Source organism: Typopeltis vanoorti, chromosome 12 (genome assembly GCF_054136105.1).
Source record: "Typopeltis vanoorti isolate ZY-2024b chromosome 12, IOZ_Tvanoo_1.0, whole genome shotgun sequence".
Lineage (NCBI taxonomy): Eukaryota > Metazoa > Arthropoda > Arachnida > Uropygi > Thelyphonidae > Typopeltis > Typopeltis vanoorti.
In genome coordinates, this window is record NC_143560.1 from 73,094,200 (window position 1) to 73,116,128 (window position 21,929).

At 37.0% G+C, this 21,929-nt stretch overlaps 1 protein-coding gene across 3 annotated transcripts in view; it reads right to left on the reverse strand.

Moving 5' to 3' along the window:
- LOC150100885 (putative peptidoglycan muropeptide transporter SLC46) overlaps nt 1–21,929 on the reverse strand; it is an 87,083-nt gene that overhangs the window by 3,313 nt on the left and 61,841 nt on the right. For 2 of the 3 annotated variants that reach the window (XM_090401491.1, XM_090401490.1), the window contains exon 5: nt 9,568–9,724. In XM_090401491.1, coding sequence (XP_090257617.1) covers nt 9,568–9,724 — 157 coding nt within the window. The remainder of the gene's footprint in view (nt 1–9,567; nt 9,725–21,929) is intronic. The other variant, XM_090401492.1, reaches the window with a different exon arrangement.

Consider the following 21,929-nt stretch of genomic DNA (forward strand, 5'->3'; position numbering starts at 1 on the left):
CAAGCCAACTACGAGTATACTCGTAGGACGTTTACCTCCGGTAACGAGATTATCGTACTGACCTTGAAGAAGTAAAACTGCTCGGCGTAGGGGAACAGACCATGCCAAAGTAGCGTGGCAGCGAACGTGTTAACTACACATAGTAGACTATGAAGATAGGATTAAATGCCTTAAATTATATAAAGCCCATTTATCTAGATGTGACAAATTATATTCTAATGGGAAGATCAAGATAAGACATGAGAATGATGACGGTAGAATCCCACTGCTGAGAAAAACCTCTCATATTTTTTTTTACTCCTCTCTCTCATTTTCATCTAGTTGTTACATGCATTTCCTGCCCTCTCTGGGAATCCAAAATGTAGTAAGGAATGTTCATTTATCATCATTCATTGTGGCTTCATGGGAACCCCAGTTCCACTTTTAACTGTTTAACTTTATGAATAACATCAATGATTTTTGTGACCTACCTAATGTCTAAATTTTTTACCTTCTGTACTTTTGTAATTCCCAAAATACTTCTCTCCATTGCTCATTGCCATACTGTTAGTTTCACCATCTTTGTCGTCAAAGAGCAGTTTTGCGCACCTGTATGTCAATGTGGACAATATAATGGAATCCAACAGCTTCCTTTTAATAAATGGGCAAATCGCCCTTCATCCACTGGTCCAATCTCCAGTAATAATTATTTTACACTTTGGTTACTCTATACTGTATTTTTAGCCTTGTTCATTGTTGAAGAATATTATTTGTCCAAGATCTGTTACATATTCAATATCGATGCCACCTAGCAAGATAGAAATTTTTTAATTACTAGTCATAATTTTCATTTCTATAAAATTAATTTCATGTGTCACCAATCTATTTATCATCTCCATCAATTCAGTGGGATCTCATGATAAGATAGCGATATCATCAGCAAACTGAAGATTACTTTGTTTCTTTACTAAGTTATTGATATCTTTCCAAGTCAAATTTTCTGAAAAGATGTTTAAGTGTAGCTATGAAAAGTTTTGGAACTCTTGGATCACTCTGTTTAACAACTTGGTTGATTAGGAAGTACACTCCCATTTCTTTTCTGTGCAATGACTGACTATTTTGGCTATAGACAGCCTGGATTAGTTTGACATATTTAGCATTTACAGCTTGTTCCACTTAAAGCAGTTAAAAGGGCAGCATGGGTTATGGAGTCAAAATGCATTACTACTATATTATTATTATTACCCCAAGACACATTGAGTCAAAGACTCATCTAGGATGTCCTTTTATCATACACACAGCTCATGATACTGCGCCTTGAACACACTCAAATTCTCTGCAGATACCACACTCTCTCAGGCAAGGCATTCCAATCATTCACTCTGCATGTAAAAAACCTGCTTCTCACTCCCCTGCTCACATACTCCTTATACAGCTTCCAGGGATGACCTCTAATTCTCCCCTGATCTCCCACTGTTTCCTGTAGAACCTCTCCAACAGTGATTCTATAGCAACCCCTTACTAACTTGTAGGCCTCTATCATATCTCCCCTCTTCCTCCTATCTGCTAGACTCTGTAAATTGCATCTTCTCAATCTTTCTGCATATTCGACATTCCAGAGGTCAGAAATTACCTTAGTCAGTCACCTCTGGACCCTTTCCAACATTTATTTGCCCTTTTCAAAACCAGATGACCAAATCTGTGCATAGTCCATGTGTGGCCTAATCAAACCCTTATACAATGGTACAAGAATCTCCCTACTTCTACAAGTCAGTGTTCTCCATATCATTCCCAGAAGTCTGTGTGTTGTCCTCATAATTTTGGCATAATGTCCTCTAAATTTCAGATCCTTATCCACCATCACTTCTTATTTCCTCCACTTCTGACAATATATCCCTGACAAGCATAATTTCTACATACCATCTTTGTTTCCCAAATTTTAAAACCTTACATTTTGCAACACTAAACTTGCATCCCCCATTCACACACCTATTCACTCAAATTATTCAAGTCTTCTTTTAAGGCCACAACATCTCTACTCTTCATAGTTCGTCCCAACTTTGCATCATCTGAAAACAACTGAATATCACTCCAAATCTTTGCCAATATCATTAACATACAAGTTAAAACAGCAATGGCCCTAAAACAGACCACTGAGGTACACCACTAGTGACTTTCCTTTTCTAGGATATTGCTCCCCTCATACACAACTTGCTGATACCTAGCCAGTCTCTGATCCAATGCACTAATCTAACATCCCACCCCATTCGCTCTAGTTTGACTATCAACTTATCATGCGGTAATCTATCAAAAGCCTTTGCAAATCTAAGTATATTACTGTGTATCCCTCTCCTCTGTCCAAGGAAGCTGATACCTTATTATAGTAAGTAAGTAGATTACTAAAACATGATGTCCTAGAAATTATATTCTTGGTTAAATCCTCTATCCAAGTGTAAGCAAACAAATTTTGCACCTGAAGTATTTTCAGGATTGGGCAACTCATATATAGAAGCTAATGACTTCACATAACTTGCTTTAGTATCCCATAATGCAAAGTACATATCCTTATGGGTATGTATAATGCTATACATTATGGGAAGTGTCACTACCCAGACCAGTTTCGACATATTGAGGTCTCATCAGTGGGAGCCAGACCCAGAGGTGATACCAAGGTTGAAGTAATGTAGAAATCATATTTCCACATACGAGTAGTCAAAGGGTGTCATACTTTACTATTAAAATATTCTGGATTAAAGACAGTTGTTGGAAGTTTTCCAACAACTATCTCTAATCCAGAATATTTATAATATAACCACTTGGTTATATTATAAATTAAAGATGCCAAGAAATTATACTCGGGTCTGGGTAGTGACCCTTCCCATAATGCATAGCATTATGCATGTCCATAAGGATATGTGTGCTCTGCATTATGGAATACTAAGGCAAGTGACGTGAAGTCATTAGCTTCAATATACGAGTTGCTCAGTCCTGCAAATACTTCAGGTGCAAACTTTTTTTGCTTACACTTGGATAAAGGATTAAACCAAGAATATAATTTCTTGGCATCTTTAATTTATAGTATAACCAAGTGGAAAAACATCCAACAATCTGTAATCCAGAGTATTTTAATAGTAAGGTGTAACACCTTTTGACTACTCGTATATGGAAATATGACTTCTGCATTATTTCAACCTTGGTATCATCTTGGTCTGGCTCCCACTGATGAGACCTCAATAAAGGTTGGTCTGGCTCCCACTGACGAGATCTCGGTTTTCGGCAAGATAAGCACTTTGGTTTTCTTTCATTTGTTTTTCACTTTAACTTTATTTTACTAGTAGTTTTGTCCCCACTAGCACTGTTTTTTTTTTTTTTTAAATAAATATTAAGATTGCTGGTTGTGCAGTTAATATCATCTGCATTACGAAATTATTTTTGGCGGTATTACGGAAGCAATTTATAGTAGCTCGAATAAAGCATTTGCTGGCAGTGTAGAATTATTTCTATATCATGGGATTATTTAATTCTCAGTCTTATGAATGAAAGGTTTTTTTTCTCTTACAATCAAACACAGAGGTTATAGGCTTTTTCCCCACTTGAGATAATGGTACCAATTCCTCCATGGGTGCGAACTCGCAGAATTGAAATTCCCAGATTTGAAGAAGCAAGATGAGTAACTAAGGTTTTAAAAGAGATAGTTGGTGTAAGTAAGATTTATTCTTTCATCCCTTATGGCAGAGAGAAATATTTAATTGTAGTTAAAGATGCTGAAACAGGGGACAAACTATTATAGGGATTTACTTTCGAAGGCAGCAAGTTATTCCTGTAATGGTCGGGAGTCAGGTAAAAAACAGTAAAAATCGAAAGATTTCCGATGAAATATATAGAGAACAGTAATGAAATTCTTATACAGACATTTTCCAAATGGGGGTAAGATTAGTAATATACGAAAGGGTTTATCAGGTGAAGATCCAAATTGGTTCTCTGATGATGTCACCTTCACAATGGATATGAAGACACCCGTACCAAATTCTGTCAACATCAGTACAACTGAGTTATGGTAAACTATCCCGGAGTACAATGGCCATGCGTGCGTTGTGGTGCATACGATCACTTGGGTGGTAACTGCCCCAAATCTAAATGTTTCAACTACATGGAGATCAGACATATTGCTAATCAGTGCCTCAAACCCTGTCAGAAATGCGAAAGTTTTGAACACTGCATTAACACCTGTCCTTTTGGAACTTTTGCTGAAAGAGTGGGAGCACCGGTAGAGCCAATTAGAATACCATATACAGGGTGTTCGGGATAAATTTGACAGTTTCGTAAGGAAAAAGAAAATCTTCTTTGTATCTATTAAATTTAATGAATTGACAAAAAAACATTACAGGCAGAGTTAATTACAATACTATCAACAAGATTTACTCAAAATAACCACCATTAGCATCGATCACAGCTTCAATTCTGCTTCGGAACCTCGAACAAGCTGATGCTACAGTCTCCCTGGGAAGGGCCGCAAAAACTGTTTTAATTTTATCCATTAACTGGGCTTTTGTATTACTGGAAGTGCGATTGGTGTCTTTTTCAACTGCGCCCCATACAAAATAATCCATGGGGTTAAGGTCTGGGGAGTTTGGAGGCCAAACATTTGGACTGGTGAAGTCGTAGAAATTTTCAGACAACCATTTTTGACTTTTCCCAGAGGTGTGGCAAGGGGCCGAATCCTGCTGCCATACATACGGCCTACCATTGGCTACCCTTGTTATCCAGGGCTTGACTACAGTTAGCAACTCCACGAACAAAGCCCGAATTCCAATGCCAGGGTTCTTCAACACCTGTTCCTGCAGATTTGCGAGGAATTCTGCTGTACGAACGCAATCAGATCGTCTGCTAGGGATCTTTCTTCTTGCTACATCCTCGTAGTCACCATTGCAAGTCTCTAGTTCATGCCTGATTGTTTTTACTGTATTCAGGGAGCATTGGGCAGCAGTCGTAATATCCTTATTTTGATGGCGGGCACGAATCATCATGATACAAGTTATTCTCTTCCATGATTCAGGTGGGTTCCAGCTATCCATCCTTTCTGACATCTTGTATATGAATGAAGAAGGGTCCAAACTTTTAAATGAAGAGAAGTGTGTGTTAATACATGTAACTTACGGAAAAATATAATTAATTATAAATATGTCAAATTTATCCCGAACACACTGTATATCAGAGAGGCATAATGAAGAGTTCCCGGATCTTCCAATTCAGTCTACTAAAGACAGCTCTTTTAAACAAACTACACTTGATGAAATCACAAAAAGTCCGCGACCAAATCAGCTAGAAATTAGCACCAAAATTCCAATTTGCAAGAGCAACTTTCCCAGTCAAACACTGATGGAACATCAGTTGAAATTACCAATAATGAACCCAGTATAACAACTGAACAGGTGCAAAACGAAATGCAAAAATATGCAACTGTTCTACAAGGAGAAACTGGAGAAGAAACAGAAAAGCAAGTAAGACAACTGAAAGAACTTAATATGCAGACAAGATCATCAAAAAGGAAAGATGAATTAATAAAAAAATTGAAGATAAACAAAAAAAAATTAAAAAAAGTAACTGCATCTAAAAGAAAAAGAAGTAATAAAAAATGTAAAGATGGAGAAGGTTGTGGATCATCAAACAAAAACTCTTCAGGCTCAGAAGAGTTTATGGATTATGAAGAACCAACTCATGCTAATAAAGAGAAAGCAAGAGATACAATTAAAGAAAATATAATAAAGTTTACTGATTCAAAGTTTTCTCAGTACAATTATCATCTACATGAAAAGAAAATAACTAGCTTCCAAATCAAGAATGATAGGCATGAAATTGAAATAATGGAAAGCAACTGTAAAAAAACTGGAAAACAGTTTACAAGAAGCAGGCTACACAATTGCTCCTTCAGATTGAAGACCTCATTGGGTTCATCCAAAATTTAGAAGTTGAAGACTTACCAGTAACACTTCATAGCATCTCCTTTCTGCATTGCCTCATTAAATGTATGAGGATTCCACAGAGAAATTAAACAAGAAACTATATGGAAACTTGTGCTATGCCATAATATCGGGTTTTTTGTTTCTTCAAGACACATACTTCTGCAGATATAAAGATATAAAAAGTTCAACAGATAGACACCCACTCCTTTCTTATTGGAGCTTTGGAAGTATTAACACGGCTGGAGTAGGAGTTCTTATTCTTGCCCCCCCCCCCTCCTTAGGTCATTCTGTAATATCTAAAGGGATGCAGAAGGAAGAATCTTGACAACAGACTGGAAATACTGTGGCTGTGTAATAAGGTTTATAAATGTTTATGATCCATCCAATTGCTCCAATTCCTGGAAGATGAAAATTCTTCCAAGAATTGGAGCTGTATTTATACAGTGCCCACTACATCATTGCAGGCTGGAGACTGGAATTGTATTCAAAACCCAACATTAGGCAAAATAGGACACCCCAGGAGTGGAAAAGTGGGATATGCACAGTTAAAAATATATCTTGGCAATGCTCAATAGTAGACAAATAGAGGATGCGCAATCCAAATCTCCAGGCACATATGTACAAGAATCAAGGTATTGGTGCTCGCATTGATCAAATTTATATCTCTTCTTTATAAATAGGATAAAACATCTTGACATCAACATGTCAGATCATAATCCAGTTCTACTTAAGTTCCACTGTATGGAAAAATCCTCTTCCAGACCTTCTGTTCAAATTGGAATAATGTTATCTGGATTGGGATATGTGGTTAAAATTCAAACAAGCAGTAAAACAGAATATGATGGAATGGGGAAAGGAATAGGCTTTCCTCGAAAGGAAAAAGGTGAAAGACCTGTATAAAGAGAGTAGATGGTTCGTAACAAAACAACATGATGGTATAGAATGTTATACAAATATAATATAAATAAAATATAGAATGGTATACAAATATAATATAAATAAAATATAGAATGGTATACAAAACAATGTAATGGTATAGAAAGTTTCCCATCGACGTATCCCAAAATTCAAGACTTTACATTTTGCTGCATTAAACCAACACCCCATTCATTTGCCCATCTGTCTAGTATTCAAATGCTCTTGCAGGGCTGTCACATCTGCACTATTGCTAATAACCCTTTCCAATTTCACATCATCTGCAAACAACTGAATATCCTCCTGCAATCCATTGGATGTCATTGATATAAAGGTTAAACAATGCAGATCCCAGTACTGAGCCCTGCAGGACCACACTTGTAACCTTGCTTGATATTGCCACCATACACAACTCTCTGATACCTATCAGACAGCCAATCCTGAATCCAGTTGACTAACTCGACATCTAAACCCATGTGCTGCAACTTAAATATCAGCTTATCATGTGGTATCCTGTTAAATGCTTTTGCAAAATAAAAAAAAGAAGGGCAGTATATGCCTTTCCCTTATCAACTGCTCTTGTCACTTTATCATAAAAGACAATCATATTACTAAAGCAAGAGCACCCCTTAACAAATCCATGTTGATTCTCACAGATAACATTACCCTCATCTGCTGAACGCTATATATGGTCCCTCACTAATATCTCCAAGATCTTAAGAACTACTGCTGAAACCCAAACTGGCCTATAATTAGACACTTACAGTCTCTTACTGCCCTTATGCAATGGCACTATCTTACCTTCCTTCCATTAGTTGGGTACCTTTCCAGTAGCCAGACTTTCATTGAAAAGCCAGGTCAATGGAGCTGTCAGTTCTTTAGCACATTCTCTCAAAACCTGTGATGAAATACCATCCAATCCTACAGCTTTACTGACATCCAGAGTACTCAGTATTTGGAACCCACTCTCCTCCTGTACCTCTAAACCTGGAACCTGCCCTATCCTTTAGTATTAAAACTTACTTCTCCAGGAAGAAATACTCCAATAAAGTGTTCATTGAACAACTCCACTATGTCCTCTGCATCAGTCACTCTATTCCCATTTTTATCCCACAATGTCATTCTTCCACAATCATTTCTCCTCTACTGGACATACAGCTAAAAAATTCCCTAGGAGTTTCTTTGGATCTTAGTGCCAATCTCTTCTCATATTCCAGTTTTGCCTTCTTACCATACTAGTGATTCTCCTGCCCTGAGTCTTATATTCTTCATCCATCTACTCTCCATCCATCTCCTTATATCTCTTCCATAACCTCTTTTTCACCTGCAGTTCCTGTGTGATATTGTTTGTCATTCACTTTACACCAAATTGTGTCCTCTTCTTCACTCATGGAATACAGCTTACTATTGCTGCTAAAATATTCCATTATAATTTCCAAAGCACTAATGATATCCCAGCTTCCAATTCTGCCCTCCATGGAACTGCCCCAAGTTGATATCTAAGACTATTATAATCACCTGCATTATAATTCCACATAAGTTCCCGTCTCTTTGATACTCCTGCATGTTTATTCAACTTCCAAGTCAAAACCACATTGAAGTCAATGACATCCCCCCCCTACTGGGGGGTGTCATCTAAGTTATTATCAGCTCTTCTGATACTGCGACCAAATCTAAAGACATTTGTCCTTTAAGAATTCTAGAAATTCCATTCCCTTATTACTACATGCAGTTTCCTCTTACCAATTTATACTGCTCTAGTTAAAATCTCCCATTACAATCATTCTTTTCTTCTTGCACTTGCCAGGCTCAACTGCCTAAACATCTCCCGCTCCCGACCCTCTGTGCTGCTTGGTTTGTAGCAACACCCCATTAAATATTCTGTCTTCTACCTCTACCTCACATCATATGCTTTCAAAATCATTTGTGTCACTGCCTTCACTCTTAGAGGACATAAATCATCACTTATCATAAGCAGTACTCAACCACTGCATTTTCCCTTCCTATCCTGCTGAAAAATGCTGTGCCCTGCTACTTCTATTCCTGTCATTATATCATCTTCTGTCAACCATGTCTTAGAGATCCAAATAATCTTTGGACAGGCTGCTATCAGCACCACCAATTCATTTCCTTTATTCCGGATACTTCTGGCATTAGTATAAAGCATAAAGCTCACTGTTTTTACCTATCATTATTCCCTCCAGACTCCACTGGATTCAGCATTACCTGATGTCATTCTGCTTCTCCAAAGCACCCATTCCCACAAGAGGCAATCCCATACTATCCCCCCCCCCCTGGGAATTCTAGCTTCCTTGCATTGACACTGTTTGATTACTGTTTTCTGAATGTTTACTCATTCAGAAAACAGTAATCTCTCCAGATGATTACTGTTTTCTGAACAGATATATCCTTCCTCATTCAAATGCAAGTGGTCTCTCGCATACAGTTCTAGCTAAGCAAGAGCTGCATAAAAGGATATACCGTGGAAGGAAGCATGTTAGGTCTGTCTGGGCTCTCCTCATAGTAGGTTAGTGTGTGGAATGAACTACTAGTGGATGTTATAGGTGCATCTTCAGTGAATGTTTTTAAAGAAAAACATAATAGTTATTTAGGCACTGTGTGAACTGGATAAGTCCATGATTCCCTAGAGATAATAAGATATATACTGCATAATAACAATAACAGTATAACAACATTTAGTGGATCTTACATAAATACTGCGCCTGGGAACAACAGTAAAACTCCTGAAACAAGAAATACCAGTCCTGGAAAATTTTCTACTGATGCATTATAAATCTGAGTAGCCACTGTGTTTCCAAGAAGTGGAACAATTGACTCACCTAGTGACAAAAGGGAGAAAGCTTTACCTGTAAGTATACATTTTAAAATGTATAAATGCAATGAAATTTTTGTAAAACAATTTTATGCTACATAAGTTGAGAATAATGCCAATAATGAGAATAATACTGAAGATTATCTGAATTCAAGATGCTCATAATATTTAATATAAAATAAAAAGCAAAGCTATTTTGGCAATGGAGTATTCTCTCTATTAAACTATGTTAAAAGGGATCTAATTGAATGAGAACTATTTAATTAAGAAAGGATTATTAATAGTCAAAAAATGTGAATGAAATCAATGACCATTCCCCCCCCCCCCACACACACACGCACTATTTTCAAGCAAGTTAAGCTACATAAACCAGGTTACCTATATGTTCCATAATTTTATGCAAACATACCACAACAGCCCCCTTATCCAAATTTATCTCAAAATTACTAAAACCATTACTGAAATATTCAAACTTTACAATTATAGATACATTTTCCAAGACATTAAAGCAAACCACCATATTGTGCAGTAATATTCTCTCTTCCTTTCAAATTTTGATGTCCCTAAAACCCTAGACATCATCCAAAATTGCTTAAAAGTGACCAGAATCTATTGGAACATACAAAATTATCTCCTTCATATATTCTCTCACTAATAAAAAATAATGTTTCAAGATTAATTTCCTGACCTCCATAGAGTCACGAGACTCATCGTGAGAGGTCAACACAAAGTCTATCATACCACAACTTAAAATCATCTACAGTCTGCATGCTCACCACCCTCTCAGGTAATGCATTTGAGTCTCCTACCACTCTCCGTGCAAAAAACTTACTTCTTTTCCGTTTACTCAGAACCTTCTTTTACAACCTTCACGGATGGCCCCTTGTCCTTGCTCCTTTCTCTCTTTCTACCATATGAAAAATTTCCTCAGTGTTAATACAATAATAACCCCTCAATAGCTTAAATGCATTGATCATATCCCTCCTTTTGCCTTCTATTCACCAAACTCTACAGTCCACATGCCCTCAGTAAATTCTCATAATCAATATTGTACAGTCCTGATATCATTTTTGTTATCTGTCTCTGCATCCTCTCCAAGGTTACTTCATTCTCTGATCATATCTGGTCACCAGGATTTGATCCTGGTGACCAGATATGAGCACAAAAATCCAGATGTCATCTGATCAAAGCTTTATACAATGGGACCAGCACACTTTCATCTCTTGTGGTCAATGTTCTCCTCAACATTGCCACAATTCTCTGAGATATCTTCACAATCTTTGCAATATGTCAGTGGAACTGCAAATCTCTCTCTCTCTCCACAATCACCCCAACATCCCTTGCTTCCTCTACTTCCTCCACCAAGTGAGTATGAAGCATCCCATCTTGGATCCCAAATTTTAAAACCTTACATTTAGTTCCATTAAACTGATATCCCCCGTTCATTTGCCCATATTTTCAGCTTATTAAGATCCTCTTGAAGAGTCAAAACATCAGCACTGCTCTCTTTATATGCCATCCACAATCTCTTTTTCTTCTGAAATTCCCCTTTTATTCTTTTTTGTCATCCATTTGACTCCAAATTACTTTATCTTCTTCACTCGAAGTATATAATCTGTCATTGCTGTCATCAGCAATTTGTTCTTAAGTATCTCCCATGCACCAATGATCCCTATTCCTTCAAATTCTTTCATCCATCATGCTGATTCAAGTTGGTTTCTAAGTCTATGATAGCTGCCTACCCTATAATTACACATAACTTGAATCATCAAATCTCCATACATGACACTCCAAACAGATTCATTCATTCTTCTCTCACTGGCATCTCTAACTCTTACAGCTTCCAATCTCTCATTAGCATCTCACCTCTCTATCTCTTGCTTCCAATCTCTCTCATCTTTCTGCAATTTCCTCTCTTTCACTGTCTCTCGCCTTCCTCACTCCTTTGCTCCATGATGCCTTCCTTCTGAACTCTCACGACTTACTGCAATTTCCTTCCCCCCCTCTCTCCCTTGCTCTATGATGTCCTCTCCCTTGCTCTATGATGCCCTCTCCCTTGTTCTATGATGCCCTCTCCCTTGCTCTGTGATGCCATTCTCTTACATCTACTTTCATTCCCCTTACACTAGCCAACCTCTCTATCCTCCCAAGATCTTTATTCATCCTTCTCAACTCAGTTTTCATTTCTTTCATCTCCTTTCTCAGGAATTCTATTTCTCTCTCCACACATTCTGCTTTCAACTTACATTCACAAACATAATCATAGCCATCAGACAAACCATCTTCTTCCACTAAATTGCCCAAGATCTATATGTAGGTCTTTAACATTCTCTCCATCCTCCAACACACTACTGGCATTCACAAACTAAAAATCACTTGTGGAAAATAACTTGCATGGAAAAACTTGGTGCAGCAAATTTTTCATCTATGTCTCGCAGGCATTTTCAGTACAAAAAATGGAATGGCAATTAAATAATAAAAGAAATTCTAAAAACGATCAAAAATAATAATCTCAGTGAATTTCTTTAAATACAATGACCACTTATATGAACAAATTTTCAGTCTTACTATGGGTCAAAACATTAGCATGCTCCTTGCTGAACTTTTTTTTTTTGCCCACATGGAAACACAATTCCTAACTCCTGCTATACCTGCTGTCATTTCTTGCTACAATAAATGCATAGACAATGTCCTATGTCTCAGAAATACAAATATTATACAACAGTTATTTTGTTCTTTCAACACTTTAAGCCAGAGATTAACATTCTCCATTGAACATGAAGAAAATAAATCCATAACTTTCTTAACTTTGATCCTCAATAAATTTGGTCATCATATCGGTACTAGCAAAGTATACTACAAAACCACTAACATTGGAAATTATTTGCATTTCACTATGCCATCACTCTCTTACTGTATCAAAAAACCTATCATATTAATTCATTAACATCTATAAATACCCATCTTTTGTCACAGCTTTAAACCAAGAAATTATGTCTGAAAGATATCTTCCATTATAAGATATTCCCAACAACTAAAAGATTATGCTATTCACATGTTAATGTACCTAAAACCCTAGACATCACCCAAACATTGCTTATAAGTGACCAGAATCTATTGGAACATACAAAATTATCTCCTTCAGATATTCTCTCACTAATAAAAATAATAATGCTTCAAGATAAACTACAAAAGATGGAAAAAAACTGGTGTTTATCAGTAAAATTATCTATTTGAAACATTCTTATATCAAAAAACCTTCATTTTAATACAGTTCATTAATGTTAACAAATACTCATCTTCTGTCATGGCTTTAAACCAAGAAATTACATGTCTCAAAGAGATCTTTCATTCTTGACAGTATTCCCAACAACTAAGAGACATAAGAGACTATGCCATTTGCTTGGCCACAATCATGTACCTTCTCAAACAACACTTCAAAATTGCATATAGTCTTAAACTTCGTATATATCCATAACATTTATAAAGACATAAAATGCATCTTCAAATATTCAAATTATAAATCTGTATTCACCACCAGCTACAAACTACAAAATTTCTAAAACACAATCACAATAGCTCAGATCGAGTGTTACTATGCCATAATGTTGTTTATGAGTAATTGCTAATCAGGATACAATATCTGTTACATAGGATCTGCCATACTTTCCATAAAGGCATGCTTAACTGAACATTTAGTCTGCAATATTCTCATACCAGACTACTTACATGCACTTTCCACCATTAAGAAAAAACACAAATAAAAACACACTAGCAACAACAAAAATCCACAACTGAGATATCCTTATATGCAATACAATCCAAATATACCCATGGAAAAAAAAAGTTTTAATTCTACATTTACAAGTCTTAAAAATCTCTCAAATACAAAAGTAACATGATTTAAAACATCATCAAATGTAGATCAGAGAAAATGAACTGTGAGCTTGCCACATGTTTTTATGAAACAATGTATTAAAAATAATTTGGTTTGTTCAAGAGTATCAGGGTTTGGTTGGTTTGAGAGTAGTGGGAAGTAATTTATTTTGTTTAACTGCCACAAGTGCAAGAGTAGATAGGATCTACTCTTACCTAAAAGCAACTATAAACATCCATTCCTGCCTAAGGCATAGAATAGATGTTTGTGAACAAACTGTTGGTTGGAGAGCATATATGCTAACCATCCAACCAACCATGCCAGCAAATTTTTAATTTAATTGAGAATAATGCTTTTCATTAGTACAGAGGTGATTATTAGTCACAAAGAGACACTTAAACATTTCAAAGATGACAACAATATAAGGCAATTATGCTTGCAATTAACTAAATGGAGATAACTGATGTAATATAATTAAAAATGCTGATAAACTATCTATAATAATACACTGCATTTATTAAAGTCTACTGTTTCTGTAAACGGTGTTTGTAAAGAAGCACACAATAGTGGCATAGAAAGCTTCGGCATGGAGATTGAGTATTGTCATGGAATTTTTTCAGTGGACACATTACAAGAATTGTTTTAAGTATGCATCAAAAATGTGAAAGATTTGTTTCCTGTTAGGATGCATGAAAAGAAGGCAAGTATAAATGCATGTGATAAGGGTAATTATAGTTTAGAGCACTGCAAAATGGGAGCTGGCATCACTGGTAATAAACAGAAATTGGATGGAAGTGTAATAATGATAATAAAGGGAACAGAGTACCATCATTTTTTATTTTGGTTTAACCAATAAGAATACAATTTGGTCGGCTAAATCCCAAATTGCCAGTCCATCCTCGTTCGTTCAGTATCCAAGTAGATACCCAACAGGGTGCACTACGAGAAGGTGAGGACTGGACATTAGGTCAGAAGCCCTGGTCGGTTCTCCACATTCCTTTAAAGGTTATGTGGAGGTCTCCTCTCAGTTATACAGCTTTGACCCTTAAGCACTCCTAGGAATGGAGGAAAGAGTGCTGTGAAAGGAGTTAGAGATGATAAAGGTGACATGAAAACGAGAGAAAAAAGATATCCTTGAAGTACAGAGTAATTACTTTGAAAAACTGCTAAATGAAACAAGCAGTGATGAAAGCACAGTGGTAAAAAACACTGACCAGGCATGCAGTCAGGAATACATATCCATACTTGAAGTAGAAAAAGCCATCAAAGGCTTGAAATGTGGAAAGGCAGCAGGAGCACATGATATTCGACCAGAAATGCTGAAGTATGGTAGTATAAGAGTCTTACAGTGGCTGCACGGCATAGTTCAGGCCTGGACAGAGGGACGAATTCCCGATGATTGGAGTAGAGCTCTCATAGTACCCATACATAAAAAAGGGAAATAAAACTGAATGTGAGAGTTACAGACGTATTTCCCTACTGAGTGTTCCTGGCAAGATCTATGCAAGTATACTTGAGAAACGGTTGAGAAGAATTGTGGAAGAAAAGCTTGGTGAAGAACAAGCTGGATTCAGGCCAAATAGAGGCTGTCAGGATCAGATCTTCACTTTACGACAAATAGTTGAGAAAGCATGGGAATATAACAAAGATCTGTATTTAATGTATATAATGAATAACATATACATACTGTAGATAATGAATAACAAAGATCTGTTATTCATTATCTACAGGGTGTCCCAAAATTCATGCAAGAAGTAATTTTGATAGAAAACACAGGTTTTTAATTAAAAATTGTAATTTCTTATTGATTCATAAAGTATACAGTATAGAGTTATGCATGGAATAGCATATCGGGTAAATGGCCTCCACGGCTTTGTTGGCACATACGCACTCTTTTGTCAAAATTTTCCATGACCGTTTTGCATAAATGTGGCTGAATTTCGTTGATACAGCGCTCAATTTCCTCCTTCAAGGCGTGGGTGGTCGTGGACTTGCTGGCATAAACCTTAGACTTCAAAAAACCCCAAAGAAAAAAGTCCAACGCCATTAAGTCACATGATCTTGGCGGCTAATTCTGATCACCAAAATGGGAAATTACATGACCAGGAAATGACTCATGCAGTAATTGAATTGTTTCTCGGACTGTATGGCATGTGGCACCGTCTTGTTGAAACCACATGTCGTCCACATCCATATCTTGCAATTTAGGCACAAAAAACTGGATTATCATGTCGCGATAGCGAGCACCATTAACTGTTATTGCCTTACCAGTCGCATTTTCGAAGAAGAATGGACCGATGATGCCTCCAGCCCAAAATCCGCACAAACAGTGACACATTGTGGATGCATCTGTTTCTCAACAATCATTCGTGGATTTTCTGAACCCCAAATGCGACAATTTTGTCGATTAACAAAACCATCAAGAAGAAAATGAGCCTCATCGCTGTAGATGATTTTGTTCGAAAAATAAGCATCCACTTGTTGTTGTTCCATAATCCATTCAACGAACTCTCTTCACTGTGTGTGGTCAGTAGGCTTGTTCTTGAGTCAATTGAACTTTGTAAGCATAAAGATGCAAATCTTTCGTGAGAATACGTTGTAGAGAGCTTCTCAAAATGCCCAATTCAAGACCACGGTGCTGAACTGATGTTCCTGGACTCTCAGCAACACTCTCACGAACTGCTTCGATGTTTTCTGTTGAACGACTTGTTGAAGGACGGCCAGAGTGCATAAGATCACTAATTGATCCAGTTTCCTTGAATTTTTTAATTAATCTTTTCACAGTTGATGAAGTTAAATCACTATTCCGACCATATTTTGCATGAAAATTGTGAACTGTAGCTGCCAAACCTTCATTATTTTTAAAATATTGCTCAACAATGAAAATGCGTTGGTCTTTCGTGTAGCGCTCCATTTTTAATAACCCTGAACTGTCAGCTGTCACGCTGTCTTTTTTTCTCGTTGGCAACACTTTACCGCACAAATGGCGCTAAATCTAAATCTTATGTGAATTTCGGGACACCCTTTATGTGGATCACATTTTGAAGGAAAGTGGTATTAAACATGAATATCAAAATTAGAGATGTTAATGTCAGTTCTTTGCTTTATGTGGATGATGTTATACTTCTAAATAAATCCGCTACAAGTCTGCAAGATTCTCTGACTAAATTGAATAACTGTTGTATTAGATATGGTATGAAGGTCAGCAATAAAAAGACAAAGACAATAAAAATAGGCAGAATCATTGAAAATGTCAACTGTGTTGTGAATGGAGAACCTGTGGAACAATTAAAACATTTCAGCTACTTAGGCACGATTTTTACTGAAGACGGTAAATTAAATATGGAAATAGACAATAGAATCAACAAAGCTGGTATGGTAGGAAGTCAATTGAATAAATTTATATGGAATAAGAGAGAAATTAGTCGGAACACTAAATTAGCTGTATACAAGACAGTGTTCAAACCAGTTTTAACTTATGGATCTGAGAGCTGGGTCAGAAGTAAAACAATTGACCAAAGACTAGAGACCGCAAATATGAGAGTCCTGAGAAAGATTATAGGTGTGAACAGATGGCATCAATGGCAATATCATATTAAAAACGAGGATATTAGGAAAGAACTTGACATTGTCAGCATCCAGGAATGCGTTAGCAGAGCTAATCTCAGGAAGTATGGTCACTTGAAGTTTTGCTAATCTTTCTTCGCCCATTATGAGCAAAGAAAGATTAGCAAAACAAGTGTTCTCTGCCAGGTTGGCAGCAAAACGACCCAGAGGAAGACCAAGATATAGGTGGATTGATACGGTACAAAGTGCCTTAGACGATAGAAATATAAGATCTGAAAATGTTGGAGTCTTGACAAGTAACAGACTGATTTGGAGGAAAATTGTAGATAGGAAGTTAGTAATGATGTAATTTTTTTCATGTAGTACTATCATATCCTGTACACCCCTTGAGGGTGCATGGCAGGAATTTGATGATGAAGGGAACAGAATAGAAAAAGCTTAGGCAAGAGTTAATGAAAATTAAAAGAGTAAAATGAAGCATTTGGAAGATGAAAATTAACATCTAAAGAAGAGAATGACTGTTGTGAATGAGGAAGAAGTTAGTATTATGAACAAAGAGTCAAAGGATGATCATATAGGATCATAATGGAACTCAATTATTTAGAGGTGTGGTGAATAACAAATTACACAAACATTTACTGGAACACTGAAACAAATAACTGATGCTTTGCAGAAAAGGAAAGAGTACGTATCAGAATTAGTGGTAGTTGTAGGCAGAAATAACTTAGATGAAAAAAAAAAAAAGTGTATGAATAGAGACTTGAAGTTGTTGCAGGAGGTAAATGATAATAATATTGTTGAGAAAATGGTTAGTGTGTTGCTCAGATATGATAATAGCGAGTTGAGAATGGGCATAGAAAGATAATGAATAGCAAGACAACTAAGGCATTTGTGGCAAAGTTCTGTGAAGCAAAGAGAGTTCACAGTTTGTGAATCTATGGAGTGAATTTTGAGGGAAGATGAAATGGCTTAAGGTTGATGGATTGCATCCAAATGGGTTTGGTGTTAGACATTTAGAGAAACTATAGTTTTCTGAGAAGGTACAGAAACAAGAAGTTAGCATAGCTAATGATTAAAGTGTGATTGTGAAGCAGAACAGCACAGCTAAACAATTATATGGCAGGAGGAAGATGGATACAAGATTGAAGATGTGATTGTAGCAGGACAAGATAATGGAATGCATAAAGACAGAGATGAGACAGATGTGAAGGGAAGTCAGAGTCGGGATCAGGAAAGGGAGAGTGGTCAGACCAGAGAAGTGTGTAGTAGCTAGAGAAGAGAAGAGATGGCTTTAGAGACAGAGTGATTATAATGTATTTATACAAATCTAAGAAATAATTGAAGAGAGCTGAGTTTGTTGCATTAATTGAGTCATTACATCCAAAGATAATGGGTGTAAGTGAACCTTGTTTGTCTGAGGTGATGTGCTGTTGGGAACAAAAATGGAAGGACAGAAAAGTGAAAAAGAGGTGTGGTGTAGTAGCTAGAGAGTGATTGAGTTTGTGGGATGGCCTCAGACAGGGTGATTGTTATGTATCCTTACAAACACAGGTTGAAGATTTGTGGGTTACAGAAACTGGTTGATAGGTGGGAAAGGAATGATATGATTGAGACATACAAATTACTGAGTGGTTTTTACAAAATTAAAGGGGAAATTTTTCAGAACAGGACTGGTGGTAGGAGAACTAGGGGCCATCCATGGAAACAGTAAGAGTGTAGTTAGCAAAGGTATTAGAACTAGGTTTTTTGCATGGAGAGTAGTGAATGAGTGGAATAGGTTGCCAGAGTCTGTTGTGGGTGCCATGACCATGAATGAGTTGTTGTGTAGGGGTCCACCTCAATTTTCCTCATCTGTCCCTTAGGACCGGTTGTGGTTGTACCCTCCAAAGCAAAGTATGATAGATACTGTGCAAGTAATGGATAGTTCTTGACATGATGTTTAGGACCTCCCTTGATGAGTCTAAGGAATCCTTGGAGTAGCCCATAATATTAACAATAATAATAATTTTTTAGTTTCAGTTCTTTTAAGTTGATAGTTAGTTCTTTGCCATTGATAATGAAAGAAGTCAACAGACACCACAATGTGAGGAACAAATAGCCATGGTGCCCACCTTAATAGCTGCAATGACTGCAGCAATCCTATGGGGGAATATATTCCACAAGCATATGATAGTGATCAATGGGAATTTTGGACTATTCTTCCTGTAGGCATGTAATAAGCCCTGGACTATTGTGGGACAGACATTCATTGACCTCATCCAACACTCCAGTTCATTCCACAGATGTACAACAGGGTTGAGATCAGGGCTCTATGGAGCAGTCAAGTATGGTAACGTTCATTTGCATAAACCATGCAGTTACAGCAGCCTTATGACACAGTACATTATCTTGCTGAAAGAAACCATTGTCAGTTCTGTAGAAACACCACAAAGTAGGAAGCATTTCATTGTCAAGAATGTTCAGGTACCTCTTGGAGTTCAATGTTTGAGGCACCACAAACAGTGGTCTGAGGACAAACCAGGATCATACCATCACACCACCACTTCCAATAGGCCTATAACATGCCATCCTATCACAATGCCTCTTTCAAACTCCAACAGTTCCCTTCTTGCACCCATTTCACCTGGACACAGTTGCACTAACTTGGGAGTATCATATTCCTCCAATGGCAGCTACAAATACATGACTCATTATATGGCATGGTACAAAGTAGTTTCTCAAACAGTTTCCCATTGTGAGTGCTGTAGTTAGTGTGTAGAGTGTCCACTTTGGCTTCTCCTAAATGGGACTAGTGTCTCTTGCATACGTAAACAATGACTTTTGTTTAGATGTGTTATATATATATATATAGGGTGTCCCAAAATTCACGCAAGATTTAAATTTAGCGCCATTTGTGCGGTAAAGTGTTGCTAACGAGAAAAAAAAGACAGCGTGACAGCTGACAGTTCAGGGTTATTAAAATTGGAGTGCTACACGAAAGAACAACGCATTTTCATTGTTGAGCAATATTTTAAAAATAATGAAGGTTTGGCAGCTACAGTTCGCAAATTTCGATGAGGCTCATTTTCATCTTGATGGCTGCATTAATCAACAAAATCGTAGCATTTGGGGTTCAGAAAATCCACGAGTGATTGTTGAGAAACAAATGCATCCACAACGTGTCATGTTTGGTGCGGATTTTGTGGCTGGTAAGGCAATAACAGTTAATGGTGCTCGCTATCGCGACATGATAATCCAGTTTTTTGTGCCTAAATTGCAAGATATGGATGTGGACGACATGTGGTTTCAACAAGATGGTGCCACATACCATACAGCCCGAGAAACAATTCAATTACTGCATGAGTCATTTCCTGGTCGTGTAATTTCCCGTTTTGGTGATCAGAATTGGCCGCCCAGATCACGTGACTTAACGGCGTTGGACTTTTTTCTTTGGGGTTTTTTGAAGTCTAAGGTTTATGCCAACAAGTCCACGACCACCCACGCCTTGAAGGAGGAAAGTGAGCGCTGTATCAACGAAATTCAGCCACATTTATGCAAAACGGTCATGGAAAATTTCGACAAAAGAGTGCGTATGTGCCAGCAAAGCCGTGGAGGCCATTTACCCGATATGCTATTCCATGCATAACCCTATACTGTATACTTTATGAATCAATAAGAAATTACAATTTTTAATTAAAAACCTGTGTTTTCTATCAAAATTACTTCTTGCATGAATTTTGGGACACCCTGTAGATAATGAATAACAGATCTTTGTTTTATATATATATATATATACCTAAACTAAAAAAGGTCACTAATCTTCTTCTTCTTCTTCAACCTTCTGGTTCTGTCTACTGCTGGACGAAGGTCTTCCCCATGATTTTCCAGATAACTTGGTTTTCAGCCTCTCCCATCCATCTCACTCCTGCAATTTGTTCCAGTTCATCTCTCCACCTTCTTCTCGGTCTTCCTCTTTGTCTTGCTCCATCCATTGGTCTCCACTCTGTTGTTTTTCTAGTCCATCTCCCATCACTGCATCTGGCAATATCGCCAGCCCATCTCCACTTAGCCTGTTTAATGTATTTTACAATATCCATGACACCTGTTTGAGATCTTATCCAGATATTTCTCTTCCTATCTCTTAATGTTATTTTTAGCATACTTCTTTCCATGCGATGTTATGTTGTTCTCAGCTTTTTGTTTAGGGCTTCTGTTAAAGTGCATGTTTCTCCTCCGTTAAGACAGGAAGTATGCACTGGTCGAAAGCTTTCCTTTTTAGACTCATAGGGATGTCACTTCTGAATATGTCTCTCATTTTCCCATAAGCCATCCATCCAAGGTGAATTCTTTGTTCAATCTCTTTTCTTTGGCACTCCTCAAAGGATAACAATTGGCCCAAATATACATATGAAGTAACTTTGATACTTCATATGTATATTTGATAGTTCTATGGTTTATGTATTTATTCATCATTATTTTTGTTTTTTTCTCTATTTATTTTTAATCCAATTTCTCTGGAGGCTTCATTTAGCTGATTTAGCCTTTCTCCATTTATGTTTATTCCTTTTGTTTCCCAATCAAGGCTTCTAAAGACTTCCTCTAGTGCAGCTGTAAATAATTTGTTAGATATGATGTCGCCTTGCCAGATGACTTTTTGTATTGGGAACTTTTCACTGTTTTTATATAATTTAATTACAGAAGTTGCATTATTGTAAATATGTTTTAGTGTTTCAATATATGGTTTCTCAGTTCCCTGGGTTTCAAGTGCTTTTAGTATTGCAGATGTTTTAACTGAATCAAATGCTTTTTCATAGTC